Source organism: Lentinus tigrinus (genome assembly GCF_003813185.1).
Source record: "Lentinus tigrinus ALCF2SS1-7 unplaced genomic scaffold L226scaffold_19, whole genome shotgun sequence".
Lineage (NCBI taxonomy): Eukaryota > Fungi > Basidiomycota > Agaricomycetes > Polyporales > Polyporaceae > Lentinus > Lentinus tigrinus.
Genome location: NW_027137928.1, coordinates 257,640 through 280,440, shown reverse-complemented (window position 1 = coordinate 280,440; position 22,801 = coordinate 257,640). Strand labels below are relative to the sequence as shown.

At 58.0% G+C, this 22,801-nt stretch overlaps 8 protein-coding genes across 8 annotated transcripts; 5 read left to right on the top strand and 3 right to left on the bottom strand.

Annotated features, from left to right (window-relative positions):
• The first annotated feature begins 51 nt into the window (after positions 1 to 51).
• Positions 52 to 1,594, top strand: L226DRAFT_112768 (uncharacterized protein). Its single transcript, XM_067672145.1, has one exon. It carries the CDS (start codon positions 375 to 377, stop codon positions 1,260 to 1,262), a length of 888 nt encoding a protein of 295 aa, XP_067533703.1. The 5' UTR covers positions 52 to 374; the 3' UTR covers positions 1,263 to 1,594.
• Positions 1,595 to 1,933: 339 nt separating this feature from the next.
• On the top strand, positions 1,934 to 3,359 carry L226DRAFT_536630 (uncharacterized protein). The gene is made up of 4 exons (XM_067681155.1): positions 1,934 to 2,141; positions 2,262 to 2,582; positions 2,661 to 3,238; positions 3,309 to 3,359. Exons 1-3 carry the CDS (start codon positions 2,089 to 2,091, stop codon positions 3,199 to 3,201), a joined length of 915 nt encoding a protein of 304 aa, XP_067533702.1. The 5' UTR covers positions 1,934 to 2,088; the 3' UTR covers positions 3,202 to 3,238; positions 3,309 to 3,359.
• Positions 3,360 to 5,400: 2,041 nt separating this feature from the next.
• Positions 5,401 to 7,596, top strand: L226DRAFT_572572 (laccase C; the record flags this gene model as incomplete). The annotated part of the gene is made up of 13 exons (XM_067684697.1): positions 5,401 to 5,502; positions 5,578 to 5,646; positions 5,705 to 5,822; positions 5,874 to 5,987; positions 6,042 to 6,069; positions 6,160 to 6,252; positions 6,311 to 6,467; positions 6,529 to 6,735; positions 6,807 to 6,866; positions 6,915 to 7,115; positions 7,185 to 7,301; positions 7,365 to 7,482; positions 7,541 to 7,596. 13 exons carry the CDS (start codon positions 5,401 to 5,403, stop codon positions 7,594 to 7,596), a joined length of 1,440 nt encoding a protein of 479 aa, XP_067533701.1.
• A 579-nt stretch (positions 7,597 to 8,175) lies between these two features.
• Positions 8,176 to 9,351, bottom strand: L226DRAFT_572571 (uncharacterized protein; the record flags this gene model as incomplete). The annotated part of the gene is made up of 4 exons (XM_067684696.1): positions 8,176 to 8,693; positions 8,747 to 8,864; positions 8,921 to 9,065; positions 9,116 to 9,351. 4 exons carry the CDS (start codon positions 9,349 to 9,351, stop codon positions 8,176 to 8,178), a joined length of 1,017 nt encoding a protein of 338 aa, XP_067533700.1.
• A 244-nt stretch (positions 9,352 to 9,595) lies between these two features.
• On the top strand, positions 9,596 to 11,283 carry L226DRAFT_112608 (uncharacterized protein). The gene is made up of 7 exons (XM_067672144.1): positions 9,596 to 9,887; positions 9,943 to 10,212; positions 10,264 to 10,301; positions 10,354 to 10,666; positions 10,722 to 10,977; positions 11,034 to 11,201; positions 11,259 to 11,283. Exons 1-5 carry the CDS (start codon positions 9,639 to 9,641, stop codon positions 10,962 to 10,964), a joined length of 1,113 nt encoding a protein of 370 aa, XP_067533699.1. The 5' UTR covers positions 9,596 to 9,638; the 3' UTR covers positions 10,965 to 10,977; positions 11,034 to 11,201; positions 11,259 to 11,283.
• A 526-nt stretch (positions 11,284 to 11,809) lies between these two features.
• Positions 11,810 to 13,170, top strand: L226DRAFT_536626 (uncharacterized protein). Its single transcript, XM_067681154.1, has one exon. The coding sequence runs from the start codon at positions 11,834 to 11,836 to the stop codon at positions 13,052 to 13,054; it is 1,221 nt and encodes a 406-aa protein (XP_067533698.1). The 5' UTR covers positions 11,810 to 11,833; the 3' UTR covers positions 13,055 to 13,170.
• Positions 13,171 to 14,026: 856 nt separating this feature from the next.
• L226DRAFT_572568 (uncharacterized protein) lies at positions 14,027 to 15,341 on the bottom strand (the record flags this gene model as incomplete). The annotated part of the gene is made up of 3 exons (XM_067684695.1): positions 14,027 to 14,964; positions 15,029 to 15,194; positions 15,258 to 15,341. 3 exons carry the CDS (start codon positions 15,339 to 15,341, stop codon positions 14,027 to 14,029), a joined length of 1,188 nt encoding a protein of 395 aa, XP_067533697.1.
• Positions 15,342 to 15,890: 549 nt separating this feature from the next.
• On the bottom strand, positions 15,891 to 21,396 carry L226DRAFT_536624 (uncharacterized protein). Its single transcript, XM_067681153.1, has 4 exons — positions 20,898 to 21,396; positions 17,411 to 20,388; positions 17,104 to 17,342; positions 15,891 to 17,026 (listed from the first exon to the last, which is right to left on the bottom strand). The coding sequence occupies exons 1-4, from the start codon at positions 21,370 to 21,372 to the stop codon at positions 16,141 to 16,143; spliced, it is 4,578 nt and encodes a 1,525-aa protein (XP_067533696.1). The 5' UTR covers positions 21,373 to 21,396; the 3' UTR covers positions 15,891 to 16,140.
• Positions 21,397 to 22,801: the final 1,405 nt, after the last annotated feature.

The following is a 22,801-nucleotide window of genomic DNA, read 5'->3' as shown; positions in this document are numbered from 1 at the left end:
GTGTGTGTGTGTGTGAGGGGAGGCTGATTTCCTCTTTGATTGGGATTGGCCACCGACCACCGACCAGACCCGACCGACCCGACCAAAAACGGCGCGTCTTGCGCGTCCCGCGTCTGCGTTGTCACATCTGTTGTTTCATGTTTTGGTGCTTTCTTGGACGCTTCACCCATCCACCCATCCACCCATCCCATCCGAGCTGTTTGTTGCCGCCTCTGTACGATCGTGTCGTCCTGTTTCCAGTGTTCAGGCTCTTCTGGTCCCGCTGTTTGCGTACATACCCGTCGCCCACCGCTGTCTCTCCTTTTTTGTGCTCGCGTTCGGTGTTCAGTGTTTAGTGTTTCCGTGTTCAATATCCCGCGCATATCCCATATCCCATGTCCCATGTCCCATATCCCATCTGCCCACACACATATCCCACATATCCCGCATATCCACACATCCCCCACACACGCACCACCACACACGCACCACCACCACCACCAACATACAAGGCTCGGTCTGATCTCTTCTTCCGTCCGTCCGTCCGTCCGTCTCGCGTTTTCCGCTGTTCCGCGTTGTTTCGTTCGCACTCGCCCGTCCTCTCTCTGTATCGCTTAGTGCGCACTCCACAACCCACACACATCACACACACACACCCATACACACATCACACGCACACACCACATATACACCACATATACACGTGCACTGCGCCCCCAGCCCCCACGCTCGCTTCTGACCGTGACCGTCGCTCGTTTCCCGTCGCTCGCTCGCTCGTTCTTTGTTCTCTTTTCTCTTTTCTCTGTTCTGTGTCTTTCGTTCATCTCGTTTCGTTTCGTTTCGTTTCGTTTCGTTTCGGTTCGGTTCGTTTTTTTGTGTTGGATGCGGCGGACTTTGGGTTTGGGTATATGGTTTGGGCCCGCTCGTTCGTTCGTGACGTCGCCTCGTCGCCTCGTCGACTGTGGACTGTTTCGCATTTTCGTTCGTTTCGTTTCGTTTCGGTTCGGTTCGTTTTTTTGTGTTGGATGCGGCGGACTTTGGGTTTGGGTATATGGTTTGGGCCCGCTCGTTCGTTCGTGACGTCGCCTCGTCGCCTCGTCGACTGTGGACTGTTTCGCATTTTCGCCTTTTCGCCTTTTCGCTCGCATGCCACATGCCACATGCCACGTGCAGTTCAGGCCTCTCCCTTCGCTACTTACCTGTTTCTCGCCTTCGCCTTCGCCTTCGCCTTGCCGCTCGTCTCGTCTCGTCTCGTCTCGCTTTGGTGTCTTTTGAAACGGTAAACCTGGAATGGACTCTTGCTGTTTGACATTTGACATTTCATTTGACACTTGCCCTTTGAACCTCCCTCCACCTTTACTTCGCCCCCCCCCCCCACACACACTTCCACCCTCCGACCATCTAACCCTCCCCGTCCTCCCTCATCCCTCCTCCCCATCCGCCTTTGTCTTCCTCTTCTTCTCCCCTACCTGTTTCTCGAATCTCGAATATCTCTCTATCTCTCTATCTCTCCCGCTGCTAGCGCTCATCGAGTTTTCCCCGATCTATAGACGTGTATCATCACCCTGTGACAGTGACCAAGAATTTTTCTGTTTTTTTTTTCTCCGCTGCTGCTGTGTGTGGGGTGTGCTGTGTGTGTTGAGTGTGTGGTGTGTGTGGTGTGTTGTGTCGTGGCAGGTGAGGCGTCGATGCGGACGGTGTGGTTAGTACTGAAGTACTCGAGTACACCTTGTACTTGCGACTGATCAGTACAGAAATTTGAGTTTGCAAAATATCATCTGGATTTATTCAGATGACCTAAATAATCCAGACGCTCAGGGTAACCCGAACACGGTAGAGATAGCCTTCAGACGCTGCCAGATAAGCCTTTGGAGTTCAAGTTTACTTTGAACTTCTTGGCGCGTACTAAGTAACCAGAATTGGGCGCTAACACCTACTGACATCTTTCCTCCCTCGTTCTTGCACTGTTCTTGGAACAGCGACGGGTCGTCCTCGAACCTTGTCAACTGTGCGACTCTACTCCTGGACTACTTACTCTTCCTTTGACCTGTTTCTGGGGACACGTTGCCTGCATCTGCATCCTACATCTCCTACATCTCCTACATCAGCATGCCCCACAAACGCGCGAAACGCTCCGTGCGCGAACAGAAGCGCAAAGAATCGTATGTACATGAGCTCCTGAGTTCTGGCAGTCGCAGTCGCAGTGGGCGATCTGCTTCTGTCCGAGTGCTGCTTGTGCTTACTTGCTTACTTGCTTGCTTGTCGTTGCTGGACGCGTGCAGCGGGAGCGACCTCGCTCCTAGTCCAGGACTGAAGAACCTGAAAAAGGCGATAGAAAGCGAAGGCGTGCCGAAGAGCGTCGCGCGCGTCCTCAACGCTGCGCACATCCAGCAAGAGTGGGCGCAGAAGAAGAAGAGGAAGGGCCTGCTAGAGGACGAGGCAGGGCCGTCTCGGAAACGGCGGAGACAGGGAGAGAGGGGAGATGGACTCGGAGGAGGAGAGGGTGCAGGGATACCCACACGGGGCTCGGGGAAGCAGAGCCAGACGCAGTTGCAGTTGCAGTTGCGCATCACGCCGGGGGAGTCGATGGCGCATTTCAACCGGTGAGTACTGAGTGCTGAGTCTGCGGTTGTGCTGCGTCCCCCTTCCGTCGTCTCATGCACTCTGCCTGGACCCGGTAGGCGAGTCGAGGACTCGATGCGACACTCGGTCCGGGAAGCTATACAGACCTCGTCCGCCCGCATGCGTCAGGTACGGAAAGAGGAGACTGCGAGCTCAGAGAAGGAGAAGGAGAAGGGACGAGCTGCGGACGGCCAGGGACGCGCGAACGCGAAGGCTCGCGACAAGTCTCGCGCCCGAGAACAGTCGGATTCGGACGACGACTCGGAGTCGCCTCGCGCCGCGAAAGCGAAAGCGAAAACGAAGGAGAAAACGAAAACGAAGGACACGGAGGAGCGGCCGAGGGAGTTTGAGAAGGTCTCTACGTCCGCGCCGAAACGCCTGAACGACATCGTCCAAGCGCCCCCCGACATCAAGAAGCTGCCGCGGAAGGCGAAGAAGCTCGCGGCGCAAGGGGGTGCGGCGCTGAAGGGCGACGGTGCCAAGTCTGTGACTCTGAGCGAGGGGGTTCGGTCGATGGCGCAGAAGGCGATGCTGGAGGAGGAGCGGGAGCGCGTGATCAGGCTTTATAGGGAGATGAAGAAGGGCAAGGTGGCAGGATGATTCAGAGCGTCGAGGGCTGTAGCCTGTATGTACGATGGTGAGTGCTCTCATCATCCCCCATTGCCGTCTGTTCTTCACTGAACCCTTGGCCGCTGTTTCACGTACAGTTTTTCTGTGTAGTTAAGCACGTATGCTACTACGGGGGTCGGCATATCGGAGCCGTCGGCTTGCGTGGCACAACACCTCAAGAACGGCGATTGACACTCATGAGATCGGGATTTTGTCGACGCAGGAGCTCGTTATCCACGTCGGTTTGTTGGAGGCGCGTATGCGTGTTGCCCGTGCTAAAATTGAGTACTGACTTGTCGTAGACCGGTATAATACAGGTACAGTTCGCGGGGGTGGAGGACAGCCATAGCCCTAGTATGCTTCTATTCACGACGCCCCTTGACGTGGCTTTGATGTCGTCGACGGTCGGGGCGCGATTCCCGTCAATTCGGTTGGTCGACGGTGTGAGTGATGAGTTTCCGGGCTACACTTAACGCGCATAGGAGGTAGAGTCGCTCACTTGCGAGGGACGCGGAGGGCATTGTAGGGGCTCTGGATGCATGTCTATGTTCGCTCGCGATCCGTTTCCCCCTTGTACTTCCATCGACGTCATGTGGCTGGGATAGTTCTGCCGCGACGACAATGGTAAGTCGCCATGTGAGTCCTGCTTTTGCGACACTTGATTGACTTGAGCATCGCCAGTTATGAAGATGGGACAAGACACAAGGGCTTTCCACAGCTTCCGGGGGCAACCGACGGTTACTGTAATGAACACTTGGAAGACCAAACTGGAACAACTTCTTGACACCAGCTTGGTATCCAACATATGCGGCGTCCGTGTTCCTGTGAGTGTCCTTTGTCAATATATTTGACCCATGGGTATTCGGGGGAAACTCAAGTATATGACTGTTCAGATTGTCCAGACAGGTTAGATGCGATCGGGATATGGAGAGAACAACACTCAAGTCCGTTCCTGGCGCATATTGTATGTGCTCTCTGATCATCGTTCACTATGCTCAGGTACAGTGGTCAATATCCTATCGCACCAGCGACTTTGGGCTAGAGCCTAGAGCTCCCCCGGCACAGTCCGACGTACGACACCACCTACCTCATGCGGGCCATCTACCACTCACAACGTCTCGCCGTCTGCCAGTGCGGGGCGTATAGGGGCACATCAGAATGAACATAACTTTACGTCGGTTGCGTGGTCGAGGAGGACAGACGCTGTGTTCAAGCCTAGTCAACGCCTGTTCCTGTGAAGGTTCGTATCCTCATCGCGTGGACTCCATGTATACTTTGCCCAACGCACCCCTATACTGTCAACAGGTGGCCATAACGGAGGAGGAGGGAAATCTCCTTGGGCGCCCCGCCCTAGCGCGGGAGCAAGTCTGTTGAGTGGTGAGTACGCGCGCGTTTCAGGTCCGTCCATTCAAAACGCCGGATGGCGGACGAAGGGATGCGAGTTCGGAGCACTCTCCGATGAATGGGAGAAATGATGCTTGATCGCGCTATGGGTCCACAATTGCTCAGGTATCGTCACGACGTCGTGCGCTATCAATGTACCCGTGGCTTGCTTGATGCCTTCTGCTCCTGCACCATCTCTCATAGAATCAGTAGCTGGAGTATGTGCCTGCAGAACGACCCCGGGTCTTAACTGGTTGCGCCTCTCAGGAGCGACGTAACTGATACAGGTGTCAGCTGCCCAGCATTCCGGATGGTCCTGAATTACGTCGGTGGGGGGTGCTCAATGGTGCCCCGTGCAGAATTCTCGAAAATCCAACGTCGGACTTGCGTTCTCCGGCCAGCCTTGGGAATGCTATGACCTTCATCTCAAACAGCTACTGGTCGTCGACATCGCACCGCGGAGCCGACGACAGCTATGACCGAGGCAATATCGCAGTCCGGGAGCGTGCTTGTACTGCCCGCCCCACACAGCGAACGGCCCTCTGCATTCCAGGTGAGTTTCGTGTTGACGTTCGATGTTGATTGTTTACGGCGCCACCCAGGGCCGCGCCCTGTCGTTAGCGTAGGCTCTCCGGGTTTGCATACGATTACGGCGCTTGAAGCCGATCTCGACGTTCCTGTATGTGGTGATAGACAGCTCTCAGTCGGGCAAGGAGATGCACCAGGAAGACTGTGGTCTATAGATCCCTGTCGACGATGCTATCTAGCAACTTCATCGGCCCTCGACCACCGTGCCACAAGTCCACGATGTCGAAACATGGTGCACTCCGCTCCCTCGCTGCGTTCATGGTCCTGTCGCTCGCTTGTGAAGCTTTCGCCGCCATCTGCCCCATCACTGACCTCAACATCGTCAATGGGAGGGGAACAAGGTATACTCTTCTCCGGCAGTTGATGGCCATCAAGAAATAGACTGCTCTGTCATAGGGAGATATTTTCCAGATTAATGTCGTCAACCACTTGACGAACACGACGATGCTCACAGCAACCAGCGTCGTACGTGTCTCATCGTACAACGTTGCAATGTACGATGCTTGACATTGTTCGACGGCAGCATTGGCATGGTATATTCCAGCGCGGAACGAACTGGGCTGATGGCGCCGCCATGATCAACCAATGCTCGATTGTCGCCGGAAACTCCTTGTACAACTTTACCGCGACCAGGCAAGAGGGTATGTTGCAGTCCCTGCTTCTTTTCGGACTATCCTCACGCTTGTCGCTAGGAACCTACTGGTATCATAGCCATCTTTCTACCCAGTACTGCGATGGTCTGCGTGGAGCCATTGTCATTTACGATCCAGAGGATCCCCACAAGCACCTCTACGACGTCGATGATGGTATGCCAGACACCCTCCCCTTCGTGGTTCGAACAAGAGCTGATCAGCATACAGAGAGTACGGTCATAACGCTTGCGGAATGGTAACACATCGCTGCTCCACTCCAGACGGGTGTTGCGTAAGTAATCGCACTCGAGAGTCATCCCTCACGATGGTCTGGCGGCACCCATAGGATATCCGATATTACCCTCATCAACGGCTTGGGCCGCTGGCATGGGAATCCCACGTCCAAGCTGGCTATCATCAACGTTACACATGGGAAACGGTGATGGTCATTGCGTGCTCCTCTCCGAATGCTCCAGCTGACCCTGCCTACTTATCAGCTACCGCTTCCGCCTGATCAGCATTTCCTGCGACCTGAACTACTCGTTCCAGATAGACGGTCACTCCATGACCGTCATCGAGGCCGATGGTCAGAACACGGAGCCCCTGCCAGTGGACGAGATCACTATCTTCGCTGGTCAGTGCTACTCCTTCGTGGTACGTTCATGCCGCTGTAAGTACCTCCCTGTTGCTTTCGGAAGGTTGACATTGCTCGCAGCTCGAGGCAAATCAGGCCATAGACAACTCCTGGATTCGCGCAACTCCCAACTTCGTTGCGACCGGAGGCACCGGCTTCACACATGGCATCAATTCGGCCATCCTCCGCTACGACGGCGCTCCAGCGAAGGAGCCCACTACCTGGCAGGACACTCCTAATGCCAACCTCTCAGAGATTGACCTGACCCGTTTGGAAAATCCCGCCGCTGTACGTCGATTTCGTCCTTGAATATATTTCCGCAAAGCCGTATAGAACTAACGAGCACCGGGGGTTTGTAGCCAGGAAAGCCCGAGCCCGGAGGCGGCGTCGACTACGCATTGAACCTTCGCATCGACTTTGTTAGTATCTTTGTCTGGCGTCTGTGCATCATTGACACGCGTCTGCAGAACGCGCTGAACTTCACTGTCAACGGCCACACATTCGTTTCTCCCAACGTCCCGGTCCTGCTCCAGATCCTCAGCAGCACGCACAAGGCCCAGAGCCTGCTGCCGAAAGGCAGTGTGTACACTCTACCTGAAAACTCGACGATCGAGCTCTCCGTCCCGGCCTTTGCGACTGGCGGCCCGCATCCATTCCATCTGCACGGCGTCAGTATCACGTCTCCCCCAGCCTGCGCCGCTCTTGAGTCCTCCGAGTCGCTAATACCTGTTCCGTAGCACGCCTTCTCCGTCGTGAAAAGCGCTGGTCAGAGAAAGCCTAACTACGTGAACCCGATGCGCCGCGATGTTGTCAGCACTGGCACAGGCACCGACAACGTCACGATCCGCTTCACGGTAAGCCATGCCTGTATCCTGTGTTCCTTGCTGAGTTGGCCTTCTGACGACGGTCTGCTGTAGACTGATAACTCGGGCCCCTACTTCCTCCACTGCCACATCGAAGCACACCTCATGGCTGGCCTCGGGGTCGTTTTTGCTGAGGACGTCCCTGACACTTCTGTCGACAATCCTGTTCCTCGTGAGTGTTCCTGCGACCGAAATCGTTAGAGGATGCAGGGCTGATCGCACTCATGCAGAGGCTTGGTCGGACCTCTGCCCCGAGTTCGAGGCGTCCTTGAAGGCGAAGGATTGAAAGCTCTCCATTTATCTAGGCTATATCATATATCATGAGTAACGGTTACCGGGTATTGTACATTGGATGGTAGGTGATGGACTACTCCTCTTGGATACTGAACCTTCGTATACTGGGTATATCTATGCAGCAAATGCCGGACTTGCATATCGCCCTTGGCCCCACTTCGATCAGAACAAGTCCTTAAATTGGTACTGGTCGGAATACAAGCGTACATACATAGTCAAGGCGCTGCCGCGAGAGTACAATGGATAGGAAACAACAACTCGATTGTACAATGGATGGGAAACAACAAGTGGGACGATGCGATTGTGAGTACAATGGATGGGAGTCAATGGACGAGGCGAGGCGAGAGTACATGTCGGGAAACATAGATATGTAGAGCGACAGAAGAACAAGACACGATGATACAGACTTAACCGAGACGTGCGTCCGTCGCGATGCGACCGCAACGCAGAACCGCGCTTGCTATGCAAGGGCGGCGGTCGCAGGGTATGGACAGAATGGCTCTCCCCATTCATCCCCGTCGACCATCTATGTGCTTGTGTGTCAGTGTGGGCGTCACCAGCCTCCGGGTATTCAGGCGCTGATGGGCTCGTCGCAGAGCGTATCCTCCTCCGAGGAGTCCGCGTCGGAGCCATCGCTGGAGCCGCATGCCTGTGGAAGTACCACGGTCTCCGGCACCGTGCTGGGGCAGAACAGAAGACTATCCGATTTGTGGGAACGGCGCGTGCGGGGGACCTTGCTGGAGATCGACAGCCGTCGCCGATTGGCCGCACGCATGATGTGAGCGAGCATGGGATGTGACACAACCTGTGAGGCTAGCTCTTTGTCCACCCTGTAGATCGCTCGGGCCAGTGCGCGCATCTCATACTTCTGTCCGCGGAATGTCTTGCGAAGAGACGTCTTGATAGGACCGGCTGTTTTGCCAGAGACGACTGGGGTGGAAGTGTGGGGAAGGGTCGCGTTGTCTTGTTTCGGAGATTCTGGATCTTGATGCGCCACTTGGTCGACACCGAAGTCAGCACTGTCGACTCCTGGATATGACTGGACGTCCTCCACGACATGAGGTGTCGATGAGCGTGACTGCCTATAGACTGCGAGATGATAAGATAGGGTACGAATAGAACAGTCCACGATACCAACTTACACAACGCTGCGACTCGCCGCCACAGGCCGCGCACTACCACGCGCCAGCCACGACCTGACGGCTCACAATGGGAAGGATCCTGTTGTGACAACCGTGCGCGAGCCTCGGCGCTGGTTTCCTGTACAGGGCCCAAATGAGTCTACGAAACGATGTAAACGACACGAAACTACTCACACAAATACGCGCCCGTATACCTGCAACTTGCTCACACAAAACAGACAACCGGCTGGACAATCCACCAAACCAAGCTGCAAACTGTTTCCGCAGTGTCGTGGCCATATACGTCTGTTCACGCAGCCTATCGGCGCTCGAGCGAAACCTTGTGTTGGCATTAGAGTGGCGCAGAGGAGTGGCAAGATCGATACATACGTGGAAAGTTGACTGCGGAAATGGGGGACACTGACCATGGGGTCAAGGAGGCCCTCTTCGATCACGGATCCCAGGAGACTCTCCGTCTCGGTCAGTGTCTCCTCCAGCCGCCGTAGCTTCGCAGGAGGGAGCTGGCTCTGGATGATAGCCCAGACTACCGGGATGGCAACAAGCATGCCGATTGCTGCCGATATGAGGTTGAAGGTGTTTGAGCCGTCAGACTCACTTCCAGACATGGCGGCTCGGAAGAGGGGTGAGAGGGTGTGGCGGGGCGTTCAAGACAGAGGTGGGCGATGTGGCGGCAGTGGACAAGGAAGGGAAGGATATCATACCGTGTTCTTTATGTGCAGACAGGCTGATGAGGGTGCGAAAGAAACAACGAGGACGAAACGTGTATCGATGGTCTGGAACAAGAAAGATCCATATCTGGTTAGAGGCTGTGTACCTCGAACCGACACGATGTCGAGCGCTTCCGCTCTATGTTGCGAACCACATCCTCCAGTCCTGCTTTAGGATCTGCCTGATGAGCAATCCTCCTCCTCGCCTGCCTCACTATGCTTATGTATCCCCGGAGGATGCGGAACGTTTTGCGAAGGACACTGAGGAAGGCTTCTACGACTTATTGGACGCAGAGGTCTACTGGAAAGACCGATACTTTTGGCTGGCTGAGCGCGGGTACACCCTGCGACCGAGGTATCATCCCAAGTGGAAACCGTCCTGGATAGGCACGAACCTGGATCCGATGTTCTGCGAGGACTCGATTACTATCATTGTACGCCCCCCTCATTTTGTGCTCGACGTATTCCACTAACATTTCCCGTTCGAAGGGCCCTCGCGAAATGGATGCTACTCGACAGTCCGACGGGTATCTGGTCTTCATGAAGTGTACAACGAAAGACACCAGAGAGGTCGAAATTGCGCAGTACCTCTCGGAGCTACACCATCCAGAAAACCACTGCGTTCCCATTTTTGAAGTGCTAGAAGATCCTTACGACCCGCGCTACTCGCTCCTAGTTATGCCCTATCTCCGACCTTTTAACGAACCAGAGTTCGGTACAATTGGAGAATTCATGGAATTTGTCAGACAGACGCTTGAGGCAAGCATGCCGACGCAGACCGCACCTCACAGACATTAATGAGTTCCACAGGGATTGGCTTTTCTACACGAACACCGAGTCGCGCATCGGTTCGTGATACACTCTTTCGAAGGACCAACCTGCTAACTCACTATCTGACAGAGACATCGGCGCTGCCAATGTGATGATGGACGGACGGGCGCTCTATCCGGAAGGTCACCATCCTGTGCGACACAACTACTCGAAGGACGCTGTGCACGAATTGCGACCACTGTCAAGATCTTCATGTGATGTTCGGTACTACTTTATTGACTTCGGACTATCAACTCTCTTCAAAGAGGGGGAGTCCTCGCTGGTACTTGGCCGAGCAGGCCGAGACAAGCAAATCCCCGAACTCTCTTCCGACGTGCCGTACGACGCGTATCGGGCGGACGTCTTCGCGCTCGGGAATCTGTACTACAAGGAATTTGTATCGGTGCGTATCTTCCGCTCTCCGTGTACGGGCACGCCCCGCCAACTGACGTGGACAGAAATACCACGGCCTCGAGCTCATCCAGCCGCTCATCAACATGATGAAGTGGCGAGATCCGGCACAACGTCCGAGCGCGAGGTCAGCGAAGGGGATATTCGACAGCATGTACAGCCATATGGACCACTTGCAGCTCCGCTGGAGACTACGTTCCCGGAAGGAGTCGGCTCCCGAGCGCGTGGTCTATGACACCGTCGCGGTGGCGAAAGAGGGGATATACCAACTGAAGAAGCTGATCTCGTAGGCCCCCCGTCTTCGTAAGTTTCTTTTGCGATACTATCGGGGTACCTTTGAGCTAACTGTTGTGAGTTAGGGGGACGTTTGCGCTGTCACTACCTGTCGACTGTTGCTTTGTACGCTATCGTAACGTATTTCTATCGTGACTCGCCGAAACGCTACCGCCGCCTGCACAGCATCATCCTCATATCAATTCGTGTAGGAATTCACAAACTGAAGCGTCTGATGACGCAGTATCCTCATCGTAAGTGGACGTGTCCCTTCTAGTGTTTCCGTCTTCATTGTGCTAACAGAAATAAAGCGCAGGTATGAGCTGCTGTGATGTGCTCTGTATTTTGCTGCTATCATCCTCACCTGTTCAAGTGAACTCGCACCATCAATTTCCGCTTGCACGGAGGAAGGGGTTTCAGACACGTCATTCCTCTAACTCTCACCCAGCCACACTGTAGCTATCGAACCGAAGATCCACGTGGACCTTGTATGTATTGCGTTGCCATTCTTAAGTCAGAGTTTCAAGTTAGTACAGGCCCTCATGAAACGAGCCAATGCTGTCAGGATATCTCGGGCAGTGTACAGACGGACATCCGTTCCCTTCACTGATAAATCAGTCAGTAAGTCGAAGGTGCAGCCGATGCAAGGCGGGAAACTCGGGACAAGAATAGCACCCGCAAAGTCTTGCCGAATCACGGCCCGTGCGGAGCCTCGTGGTAAAGAAGACGTACCCTCGAGGTCGACAGTTTTCTCAGTGCTACGAAGCCAACTCGCACAGTCCCCTAGCGTGGCCACTGTTCAACTCGCAGGTGCGGGCATCCGTGCGTCCACCGACGCCGCAATGATTAAGTCTCACGTTGTCTCGCAGGATCGCACTCAATCACCATGGATCCGCCCCTCCTGAACTACGACGTCCTGCTCGCCATCCTCGCTCAATGCGAGTCGCACCAGACAGGATTACGACTCATGTCTACCTGCCGCCTCCTCTACCAGGAAGGTGTGAAGGTTCTGCTTCGGAGAGAAGTTAGGCTTGTCACGGAGAAACAACTTGTCTCCTTCCTGTCCTTCCTGTTGGAGGAGTCTACAGGATTCGAACGATTCGAACGGCTTCAACACGTGCACGCGCTCGCCTTGAAGATGTACAACCTTTCCTTCGAGGTCGCGGAGCTCTTTGTTTCGGTGTGCCCCTTCTTGATCGGCCTCAAATCGTTGGAATTGTCCAATGTAGAGTGGATCTTCGACGAGCGTCCGAACTTTATCGTCGCTGTCGCAATGCTCGAGTCCTTGAACCATCTCACGGTGTCATATTGGGTGGGGGACAGCGCGATGGCTAAGCTGCTACAGCTGCTGCGTGCCCCCCTCCGGACTTTGTCGGTGAACTGGACATCGTGCCAGTGCGTACCGGACAGCTTCTGGGAAACCATGCGCGAAGAACATTGGCCGAAGTTCCATCCCACTTTACTACTCGAGAACTTCGCGGAGACCCTCGAGGAGCTCACGTGGGCTTGGTGGTGGACGACCGGCACGTATATTCCACCCCCCAAGACGTATCCGCGGATGCACCGCCTTGTCATCGATCAGGTCTGTGGTGGCGCTACTGCCTTCCCCCTCGTCCCCTTCATCCACGCCTTCCCCAACCTCACCCACATACTCGTGAAGCCTCAATGCGGGGATTGGAACTCTTTTGATGAGGACGGCGTGGTAGAGGCCTTCCGTGCTAGTCACGCCCAAAACGTTTCTCAGCAACTTATCACCTCATCCAATGGAGGAGGTGCTGCGTGGCAACACATGGAAGAGTTCTCTGGCACCTTCGTCGACCTCTATATCTTCGGGCTCGCTTGCCATGTCCATCGACTCATTCTCCATGACGACTCGTGCACGGAGCACTTCCCATTTCTCGCCGAGGTTCTGTCATACACGTGCCCGTCATATCTCGACTACAAGACCTCCACGGATTGCTGGTTCGATGGCCTCGGATTTCTATCTACAGGCATACGCGAAGCGGGTTCCTCCGCGCGGTCACGGCTGGACACCCTCATCGTTCGGTTCACCTTCAATGGCTCGGAACCGGACACCGGTTTTCTTTGCGCAATGGTGCGTGGCTGAATTGATTCTGGAGGTCGTCCCGCGGCTGCGCTACGTGTTGATGCAAATCGCCAAGTGCAGGAGAACCTTGCCTCCGCCATACAAGGCATCCCTCTGCGGGCTCTCCAGCTCGCCTCCATGAAGACCATTCCAGAAGAGCTGGACATGGCCGCATTCGCTACAAGGCTCGTCAATGATATCCTTACGCTGCAGGAGGTCACGTTCTCCGCCCCAGCAAACCCAAGAGGCCTCTTGCGGAACGTCACAACTTTCGGCCGGGATGGACTCAGCAGCCGTTGCGTCGTCCATGTTTAAACGAAGGGCATACTTTGAAATACGTAGAAGGAGATTCTTGGGAGACTGAGGTGATCAGACGACCATGGTACTATTTTCTTACTCGCGTGTGTCACGGTTTCATCCTGAAGGGGAGCCCCGGTAACAACTAGTCTGGTAGTTAGTCAATTGTGGAAGAGGCGGCGACTCATATGATGGTTTCCACATGTAGTATTACTGCATCTTCTCGTCCATTCCAGTCCCGTATTCGCGGAGGTAGTACTAGTAGTCCTGTGTGTACTACTTACTACGCCGTCATCGATCCCTGACTCGCTGGATAAGTACGACGTATCCTCCTCTGCGATGTATCTCAACTGTGACGAGAACGACTTCGGTACGAGCCTAGGGAGCCGAGTGCCAGTGAGTCGATACGAAGGTGGAAGAACCGTGCCGGGTGATGGTGGAAGACCTTCTCTAGATTCTAGATCGCTCGTGAAGCAGTCGGGTTCGAAAATACCACATGCAATAATCGAGCCGAGACTCATGAGGATTGCAGCTCAAACGCAGGTTAAAGTATTCGAGTACAATACGGACGATGGTACAACTGTAAGTCCGAGGGGAATGAGTAACATATAGTCGAAGCACGGGCTCAGAGGATAAACGCAGCCGGAGAACATATGAGCAACATAGTAGCGTCAACCACGATCGAAAATGGTGGATTCAGGCCTTTCCATACGAATCTGGCTGCATACACATCCCGCCCCTCGCAGACGCGATCCCTCCACAATGCGGCATCTGGGGAGGCTGCGGAGCTTGGGGCGGTAGGCGCGGCTGGGGCGATTGAGGCGGCTGAGGAGCCTGCGGGATTCTTGGAACAGTGGTAGTCCTCATCGAACCACCCTGCGGCGGGTCCATGCGCGCGTCCACATACTGCGAGATCATCGCACCCCGCTCCGTCGCCACCTTCTCCAAGGTCCTCGCCTGCGACTCCACATACTGCCCGAAGGCCCTGCCCTGGGACTCGAACAGCCGTCCGATCGCCTTGAAGAGCCCGCCTGCGGGCGCGGGCTCCTCGAGCTTGTCGGCCCCACTGATGCCCACGATGATCTTCCCGTGCTTCGTGCGCACATAACAGCGGTCTCCCGGGTCGTCGGCCATCTGGTTGATCGGCTTGAGCGGCTTTTCGCGGCTCTGCGCGCCGGGCGGGGAGCAGAGGAGGACGGTCTCGGAGTCGTTTGCGCGGATCGTGCGCGTGCGCGCGGCGAACTCGGGGAGGAACGAGACCGAGTTGCTGTGGCGCGTCCTGAAGACGAGCGGGCCGTCGAACGTCGGCGGGAGCATGAGCACGATCTTGCCGTGCGTCGTCTCGACGAAGAGGTCGATGCTCCGGCTCGGGTGCACGCTGTGCACGTCGAGCGACGTGCGCCCGTGCGTGCTCCCTGCGACGATGTGCGCGGGGACTTTCTCGCCTGGGGCGGCGCTGGGGTTTTGTGCGACAACTTCGAGGTCGAGGGTGATGGCGCCGTGGCGGGTACGGAAGGACGCGTTGATATCAACTGCGCGGGAGCCCTTGCCCCAGACTTTGTCCCGCTTCTTGGTCCGTCGCCTGCACTTTCCAATTGGGGGAGAAGGAAGGAGAGGGTCGATCAGGAAGGTGCCTGTAGGAAGAGATGAGCACCCCTGTTTCCATAGACGTTGAGATCTGAAATAGCCAGCACATACCTGACATTGCGTCATGGTTGGAAAAGAGCTCAAAGTGGTTCACAGTCTGAGCCAATTGGGGGCGGAACACGGACGAAGGCGTGGATGGTTGACGAGCAATGGGGGAAGGGGGTGGACGGAGGGTGCTGGGACCCGCTGAGTAGGGCGGAGGTGCCTCGAGGGGAGGCTACGCAACAGTACGTATCGAGTCAGCCTCGTCTTTGGCCGCGAAGAGTATCCCTAGGCTCACCTGCTGGGCCCGCGGAGCGTCCTTGGCTGGTACAGGGGGCATCTTCAACTCCTCAGGGGGAGCGTTGGCGTCGTTGACGATCATCCTGACTCCGAATTCTTCAAGTTATGACTAGGAAGCTGAACGCCGGGGGTGTATGAAAGACTGCGAGGCGCAGTCGACCGTGTGGTGGTCGAGAGTGAGTTATCACTGCGCATTCCGCGACGGCCAGCATTTAGTACTCTGGCGGCGCCTGCGGAGAGGGCACATGTCGGGCTTCTTTGGCAGATGGATTAGTCGATCGACTGCGTGCCGGAGAGCTTACGCACTGCCCCCGCTCTCACCTTGCAAACCGGTGCCGCTGCCTCAGAGTTCGTGCCTAGACTCATGTACACATGGTCTAATATTCGAGAGATGCTAGTGTGATTAGTATCAAGTATCAGATATCTTAAAATATACCTCTGCTGCCTCGTAGGCTGTGGTTGAACAGTAAACCAGTACTCAGGAGGAAGATGCGAGATGAAAGTTAATAAGGATCATGGCCGAGCGGATCGGGGAACGCGACGGTTATCATGCTATGGCTGTGCACCCCTGACATATCCGACCCCAGACCTTATCCGATCACCCAACCACTCCCTCCGAGGTCTTGGAACACATCCGAACGTTTCCAAAATTATGCCAGAAACAGCACAGCACAGACCAGCCCCAGCATCATGCATCATGTCGAGAGTCGAGACCAAGATATGTAATGCAACATCTACACTACCCGTACATTGTCGTATGGATCGATTACCGGCGCAAAATAAAGATACGAATAGCAATACAGCACCAACACTAACACCGTGCACCGTTCACCTATAGCACACACACATGCACACACGCACTGCAGCCTGGAGAGAGAGCTTCAAGACGTCACGCCCACCTGCACCCACTTCCACTGCCGCGCCTCGAGCTTCCACCCCTTGCGCATTCCATTCACGACCTCGCTGCTCAGCACGTTGATCCCGTCCGGCAAGAACTCAAAGTTCTCCTCGCCCAGGTCCCGGTGCAGTATCTGTATCGGCCCGTTCCCGTCCGCCTCGTCCGTGTAGTCGACCGACTCCTCGCTCAGCTTGGACTGCTCGCGCTCGCGCTCCTCATGCTGTGGCTGGGGTGCAGGCGAGGGTGCAGATGCAGATGCAGAGGTAGAGGGAGGTGGATCGGCGACGGGCTGAGATGGGGACGTGGAAGCGGAAGCAGAAGCAGGACCGCCCTCCTTCGACGCAGCATCAGCGTTCTCGTGCTCGCCAGGCGCAGCAGCACCCGACTGCGCAGCCGCATCGACATTGACTAGTGGCGGAGGTTGCTCGCCTTCAGGCACCGAGACCGGTACAGACTTGCTCTGGTCCTCGCTTTCGGCAGTCTTCGCAGAAGCAGGAGGAGGTTTCCGGGGGAGCTTCCCAGCCGTCCCACCCGCATTCGTCAACAACGCGATGACGTACCGCCGCCCAGCGCCATCTCCCGAAGTCGCAGTCGAGGCCGTGTTCTCCTTGTCGCTCTCCGGCTCGCCTTCCCCAGCGGGGATCTGCCCCCGCTGCGAGATGAGGAAGCTCTCCCAGAGGGTCTCGACGACGACGGCGCGCTGCGTCACGAGCTCGTCCTCGCTTGCGCTGTCGCGGTCCGTCGGGGGCGGCGTGTCCGCGGGCGCGTTGTCGGCGATCGCGGCGAGCTTTCTGCGCTTGCTTGGGCGGCCGTCGGGTGTTGACTGGGGGAAGAGGATCGACCTGAGTGCGTCTGGGTGGTACTTGAAGCTAAAGGACAAGAAGAAATATCATCATGAGTATGAGCGTCAAACGTATAAATGCTTGGAAGAGGATGAAAAACGCACCCAATCTCCGGCCAGCTCGAGTCGGTGCCAAAGACCATGACCCGCGTAGCACTCAGCTCCTCGTCCGCGAGGTCGAGCTTCAGCTGCACAGCGCTCTCGCCATAGCCAAACGCGGGCCCGTGCACTCGTCTCCGCTTCCGGCCCAGCTTCGGCGCACACCCGAGCGCACACCGCCGCTCCGCATACTCGAGCAGCCGCTGCGAGCGATTCCGCAGGCCAAACGAATGAGCAGTACCCGGCTGCCAGCAAACAGAGAACAAATTCGACGTCAGACATCGCACTGTAAAGCTGCGCCAAGTGAACTCACCAGGACGAACTGAGCGCTGAGCACCTCCAACCCCGCACCATCGTGCCCGTTCCCCCACCCCGAGCTCAACAACGAGCTCCCATCGTCCTCGCTCCCCAACTCCTCCTCTCCCCTCTCCCTCTCCCTCTCCCTATCCCTCGCGCGCAACGGCGACCCATACCCGCCAATATACCTCGCCTCCCTCGTCAACCTAACCTCCATCACCAAATCCCGCCCCTCCCTCCTCGCGCGCCTCGCCGCGCTCCAGCTCACCCACCCCGCATGCAGCGCACACAAGAACAGATCCGAGTCGTCCGTGTACACCCTCCGGCCCTCACGCACCTCGTCCGGCCACGGGCGCCCAAACTGCGAGTTCGCGGGCGTGTACTGCTGGCACAGCGCGCGCTGCGCGCCCGTCAGCGGGGGCACGGCGGGGATGAGCGCGCCGCCCCAGATGCGCGGGCGCGCGGGGCGCGTGAGCGGGATGAAGCGCGCGGGGAGGTAGAGCGTCGCGCGGATGTCGAGCGGCTCCGCGGGCGCGCCCGACTCTGCGTCCGTCGGCGCGGGGAAGTCGAAGAAGGGGAAGGGCGTGCGCGGGAAGATGAACGTGCCGAGGTGGCGTTGCGCGAGCACGGGCGGCGTGGATGGGGAGGACGAGCGCGGGAACATGTATGCTGGGTTGATCAGGGAGGGTGGTGGTGGCCCGTGGCCTGGGGGCGGGGACGGTCTGCGACCGGGGTAGCCGACGTGTGCGCCGGGGGGTGGGGGGTACATGTCCGGTGGAGGGCGCATGTGCGAGCCGGGGCCCATGGGGTGAGGCATGGGCATGCCCTGTGCGAGATGTGGAGGAGGCATACCAATTTGATTGAGTGGCACGCCCTTGGACGGGCCCTGCCTGAAGTCGCGCTCGCGCTCGTGCTGGTACTGAGGCGGGAGGTCCTGCGGGATAGGTCCTGGGCCCATCGGCCCCTGCTTGCCCGGCTGGCCCTTCAAGTGCTGGGGAGGCACAGGCGGATGCTGGTGGTGGTGTGGATGGACATGGTGGATATGCTGCTGGGGCGGCGCACCGTGGACCTGTCCCTGCGCCTGCAACTGCTGCATCTGCATCTGCTCCTCGCGGGCCCGCACCGCGCGGATGGTCTCCATATCCGCGAGGTCGCGCTGCCGCTGCAGCCGCTCGCGCTCCATGAGCTCGTACTGCGCCTCCTTCTGCAGCGCAAGGTCGCGTTCGCGCATGCGGTGCTCCCGCTCCCGTTCCCGCTCCTGCTGCTGCATCTCGAGCTCGAGCTTCTCCCGCTCGCGCTCCTTGTCCCGCGCACTCGACCGCCGGCGCTCCTCCCGCTGCGCGTCCTTTGTCCGTTCCCGGTCTTCGCGCTCGCGGTCCTTCGTGCTCGTGCGCGACTTGCTGCTGCGTCCTGGCTGCCTCTCGACCTTGCCCGTCTCCCACTCGATCTCCCGCCGGACATCCTCCATGCCCAGCCTCTGCATCTCCCGCTCTTGCATCCTCCTCTCGTCCTCCGGACTCGGCCCCGACGGCGTGACGAACCTCGGCCACACCTGTCCCTGCCCATGTGCTGGAGGCGGGCCCATCGTCTGCATTGGGGGCGGTGGCGGCGGGGCGTGCTGGTGTTGGTGCTGGTGCTGCCGCGACACGCCCCGGGCCTCCATCTGCTGGGCCTTCTGCAACCACTCCCTGTCCCGCTCCTCCCGGTCGAGCCTCTCCCTCTCCGCCACGGACATCGGCATCCCAGCACCAAGCCCGAGCCCGACGCTCATGCCCATCATCCCGTGCGCGTGTATCCGGAAGTCCTGGTCCCGCTGCTGCTGCTCCCTCTCCCGCTGCTCTCTCTCCCGCATCCTCTCCCGTTCTCGCTGCTCCCGTTCTCGCTCCCGCTCCTGCTGCTCTCTCTGTGCTTGTGCCTGCGCCTGCGCCTGTGCCTGCATCTGCATCTGCGCCTCCTGCTCCCGCATCATCTGCATCTCCCGCTCGCCCCGCTCCTTCGCTCGCCGCTCCCGCCGCATCTCCTGCTCCCTCATCTCCTGCTCCCGCATCTCCCGCTCACGTTGCTGCTGCTGTGCGTACCGCTCGCGTTCCTTCATCGCCTGCCTCTCCCGCTGCTCGCGTTCCCGCCGTATCGAACCCGGCGAGTCGTGCACGCTAGCATTGCTGCTCCTTCTGTCCCGCTCTCGGTCCATCGGCACGGTCCTCTCCATGCCGCGTTCCCGTTCACGTTCACGTTCGCGCTCGCGCTTCTCGCTGAGGGCAGTGGGGTGCAAACCAGGTCCAGGGAGGAGATGCGTCACAGTGTCCTGGGGGCGACCACTGGCAGCCATTGATGGGAGCGAGGACCCCGAGGGTATCCCCGGCCCCAGAGTGCCCGAGAGCGGTCCACGGGGTCTGCTCATGCCCGGCCCGGGCTCCCGCTCCCGCCCGTCGCGCTCGTCATACGGCGACGGGCGCTGGAGGCTCGCCATCACCGGCGACGCGGTGTTGGACTTGATGTCGAAAGCGCTGACCGGTCCCGACGGAGCGCTGCTTGTGCTGCTGCCGCGACCCCGCGCGCGGTCGAGGGAGGAGCTAGAGCGGGAGTGCGTATGGTGTGTGTGGGGATGAGGGGGAGATGGACCCTGCGGCGGGGCGTTGTACATGGGGGACGGCACATCAATGCGCATGCTCATCGCCGAAGAGGAATGGGGAGGCCCCGACGGTGGCGGTAGGTGTGGCTGGCCGCCTGGGGGAACACCAGGGCCGACAGGCGTGGGGAATAGGGGGATGCTGCCTTGTCCTGGGCCGTGGATGTGCTGTGCGTGAGGCGGAGACGCATGGAGCGAGCGTTGCGGCGGCGGAGGCATGTGCATCGACGAAGGGGTTCCCGGAAGGGTGTGTGCATGGTAGTGGTGGTGGTGATGTGAGCTAGGGTGCGGGGAGGTGTGAGACTTGCTGCTTGATGATCGATGCTCGACAACGTATGGTTGTGGTTGTACCGGCGCACTGGGGCCTACAAAGTTGTTAGCCCTTGCCATGGACGACATTGACCAAGGTAAAGAAGACAAAAAACGGCAAAAACATGTTATGTGGACGCGCCGGTGAATATCGGCAAATAGAGTTCCGGAGTAGTTCCTAGTCATGCGAACATGACAACTTCGACATCGACCGACTGCGAAGTCTAGAAGCTGTCACCCGCATGATTGAATCACCCGACCAGTGCGGATTGCCCGAGCCTGCGTCTGTGCCACGCCTGCGTTGCAAACAAGGTTCACCGCTCAAGGGAGAGAGACGCAGCTCCGTGCACGAAGACTGCCATTGCTGGGTCATCACGTAACTCGCGCATGCAGCCGACGTCGTCGCCTCCTAACAAAGCCCATCGAGCTGGAGGAGCAACATGACAACAAACTTCTCCCGCGGAGACTCGCCTCTCTCAATGTGCATTCAATCAAGCGAAGAAGGCCCCGATATGCCGCGAAACAAGCTCGAATGTGGACAAAGTGGAAGAACAATGATGCTCACCCGGCGGGGGACCCAAACGCTCATGCGGGTGCGGCGGCATCACCTCATTATTCGCCCTTCTGCTCCTGTGCGCGCTCTCGTACGGTTCCTGGAGCAGCGTCGACGGCGGTGGGAGATGGTGCACGCCCTGGAAATCTGGGGGCGGAGGCGCGCCAAACGGCGGGCCATGACGCGGGGGGCTCGGCGGCCTGCCAGCAAGGAAGGGCGGTGGCGATCGACGCAGGGGGTGCGACTGCTGGACGAGAGACGGGTGGGGGCCATCCTGCGGGGGGCGGTCGCGTTCGCGTGGGTGGTCGCGAGGCCGGTCGAGGGGCGGGGAGTGATGAGGTGGATGGTGGGGCGGCTGCGGGGGCTGTTGCTGCTGCTGCTGAGGCTGCTGCTGGTGTGGCGGGGGCTCGAGGGGCGGGTCGTTGCGGGGATGTCGTCTGCTGCGGTCGTCGGAGGGGGCGTCGTGGAGGAGGTCGGCGACGTTCATGGTGGGGGGAGTGGGGAAAGGGAAGAGGGCGAACGCAAGGTGAGAAATTGGCAGGCATCCATTGAAAACGCGGTCGCTGATCACAGGGGTAATCGAGATCGTTATCTCGCAAGGCTTATTACCTCACAAGCGTCTTCCCTGGCCACATCCATCCTCGACGCGGGTCGTTGGCTGCATTCATTGCTTCTCATGAAAGAGATACAAATCCACGCTTGTTACCCATCCCGCTCAAACAACTACGGATCGACTACAGACAGAACGCCACGACGGCCACGCGTGCATAGCGACGCTCGCGAGTGGAGGGAACCGGGAGGGCGGAGGATGATCGAAGTCTGTCCGTCGCGTGGCAATGCCATTGACGCGCCAGATCTCAGATCCCTTTCTCCGGATATAGCCGCCGCATCTGTGTCCACCGTTCGAATTCTCTGCTGCAGGCTGCGAGGTGGAGGTCCTAGGTTGCATCAATTTCCCGTTCTCACTCAGGACGCCGTATATAAGAACACGTTGGTGGACCCGCAGCTGCTTCTCCGAGTACGCCCAGCACTATCTACGCGCCATGTCCACATCGTTCACAGAAGCGAACGGTGCGCGGAGGCGAGCATCCCCGATGGAGCCTCCCGCGGGCCTTCAGCGGGGGAAGAGAACAAGTGCATCTTTCTGGCAGGTTTCGGGGGAGAAGAAGCGTGGGTTGCGTACGTTGCAGCGTGGATACCGACCCCCAATTGAGCGGCCCGGGCCTCCTCGACGGGTCTGAGAACTTGAAGCCCGAGGATCGACTTTGACCGGTCGACCATGGAGGCAACTCCTCCGGTCCGATCAACGCGACGGCGAGACACAACGAGTAGATCTAGGGTGCACGCACACGAGATCCTCCGTTGTGAGGACCAGAGCGCGCAGGCAACGAGGTGCAGACAAGAGAGCATCGAGAGTCGAGACCCATGTCCACGATGGACGGAGACAAGACGCGCAAGCGCCCACAAAGGTCCGACACTGCGTACGCGCGAGGCCAAGGCGGAAGCTGCGTGGACACTTCTCTTTCCTTAGAATCAAGAGTGTCACGGCCCACTTTACAGAACCGCTAAAAACTGCGAGTAGGACCGCCTTCTCGGTCGATCCACCATCACAAAGTCAATGTTCGAAACCATCTCCGCCAGGGTGACCGAGCCGAGCTCAACAATGTCCATCGAGCATCTCGAGGAAGAAGTCCAATGCGTAGCGTGCCCTGCGCGCGGTAGCACATTAGTCGGCCGATGTGGGCTGCGCGTGCAGAAGCGTCCAGTGCAGGACCGGGCAGAGATGTACTTTTGACGACTCGGAGTGTCCGCTTGGCCCTACGGGAGGAGAACAGTTGAGTCCCCAGTCGAAGGAACCATGGCCCTGTAGGACCAGGATCTGCACTCTTTGGTATCGCTAGGACTTCGCATGTCCG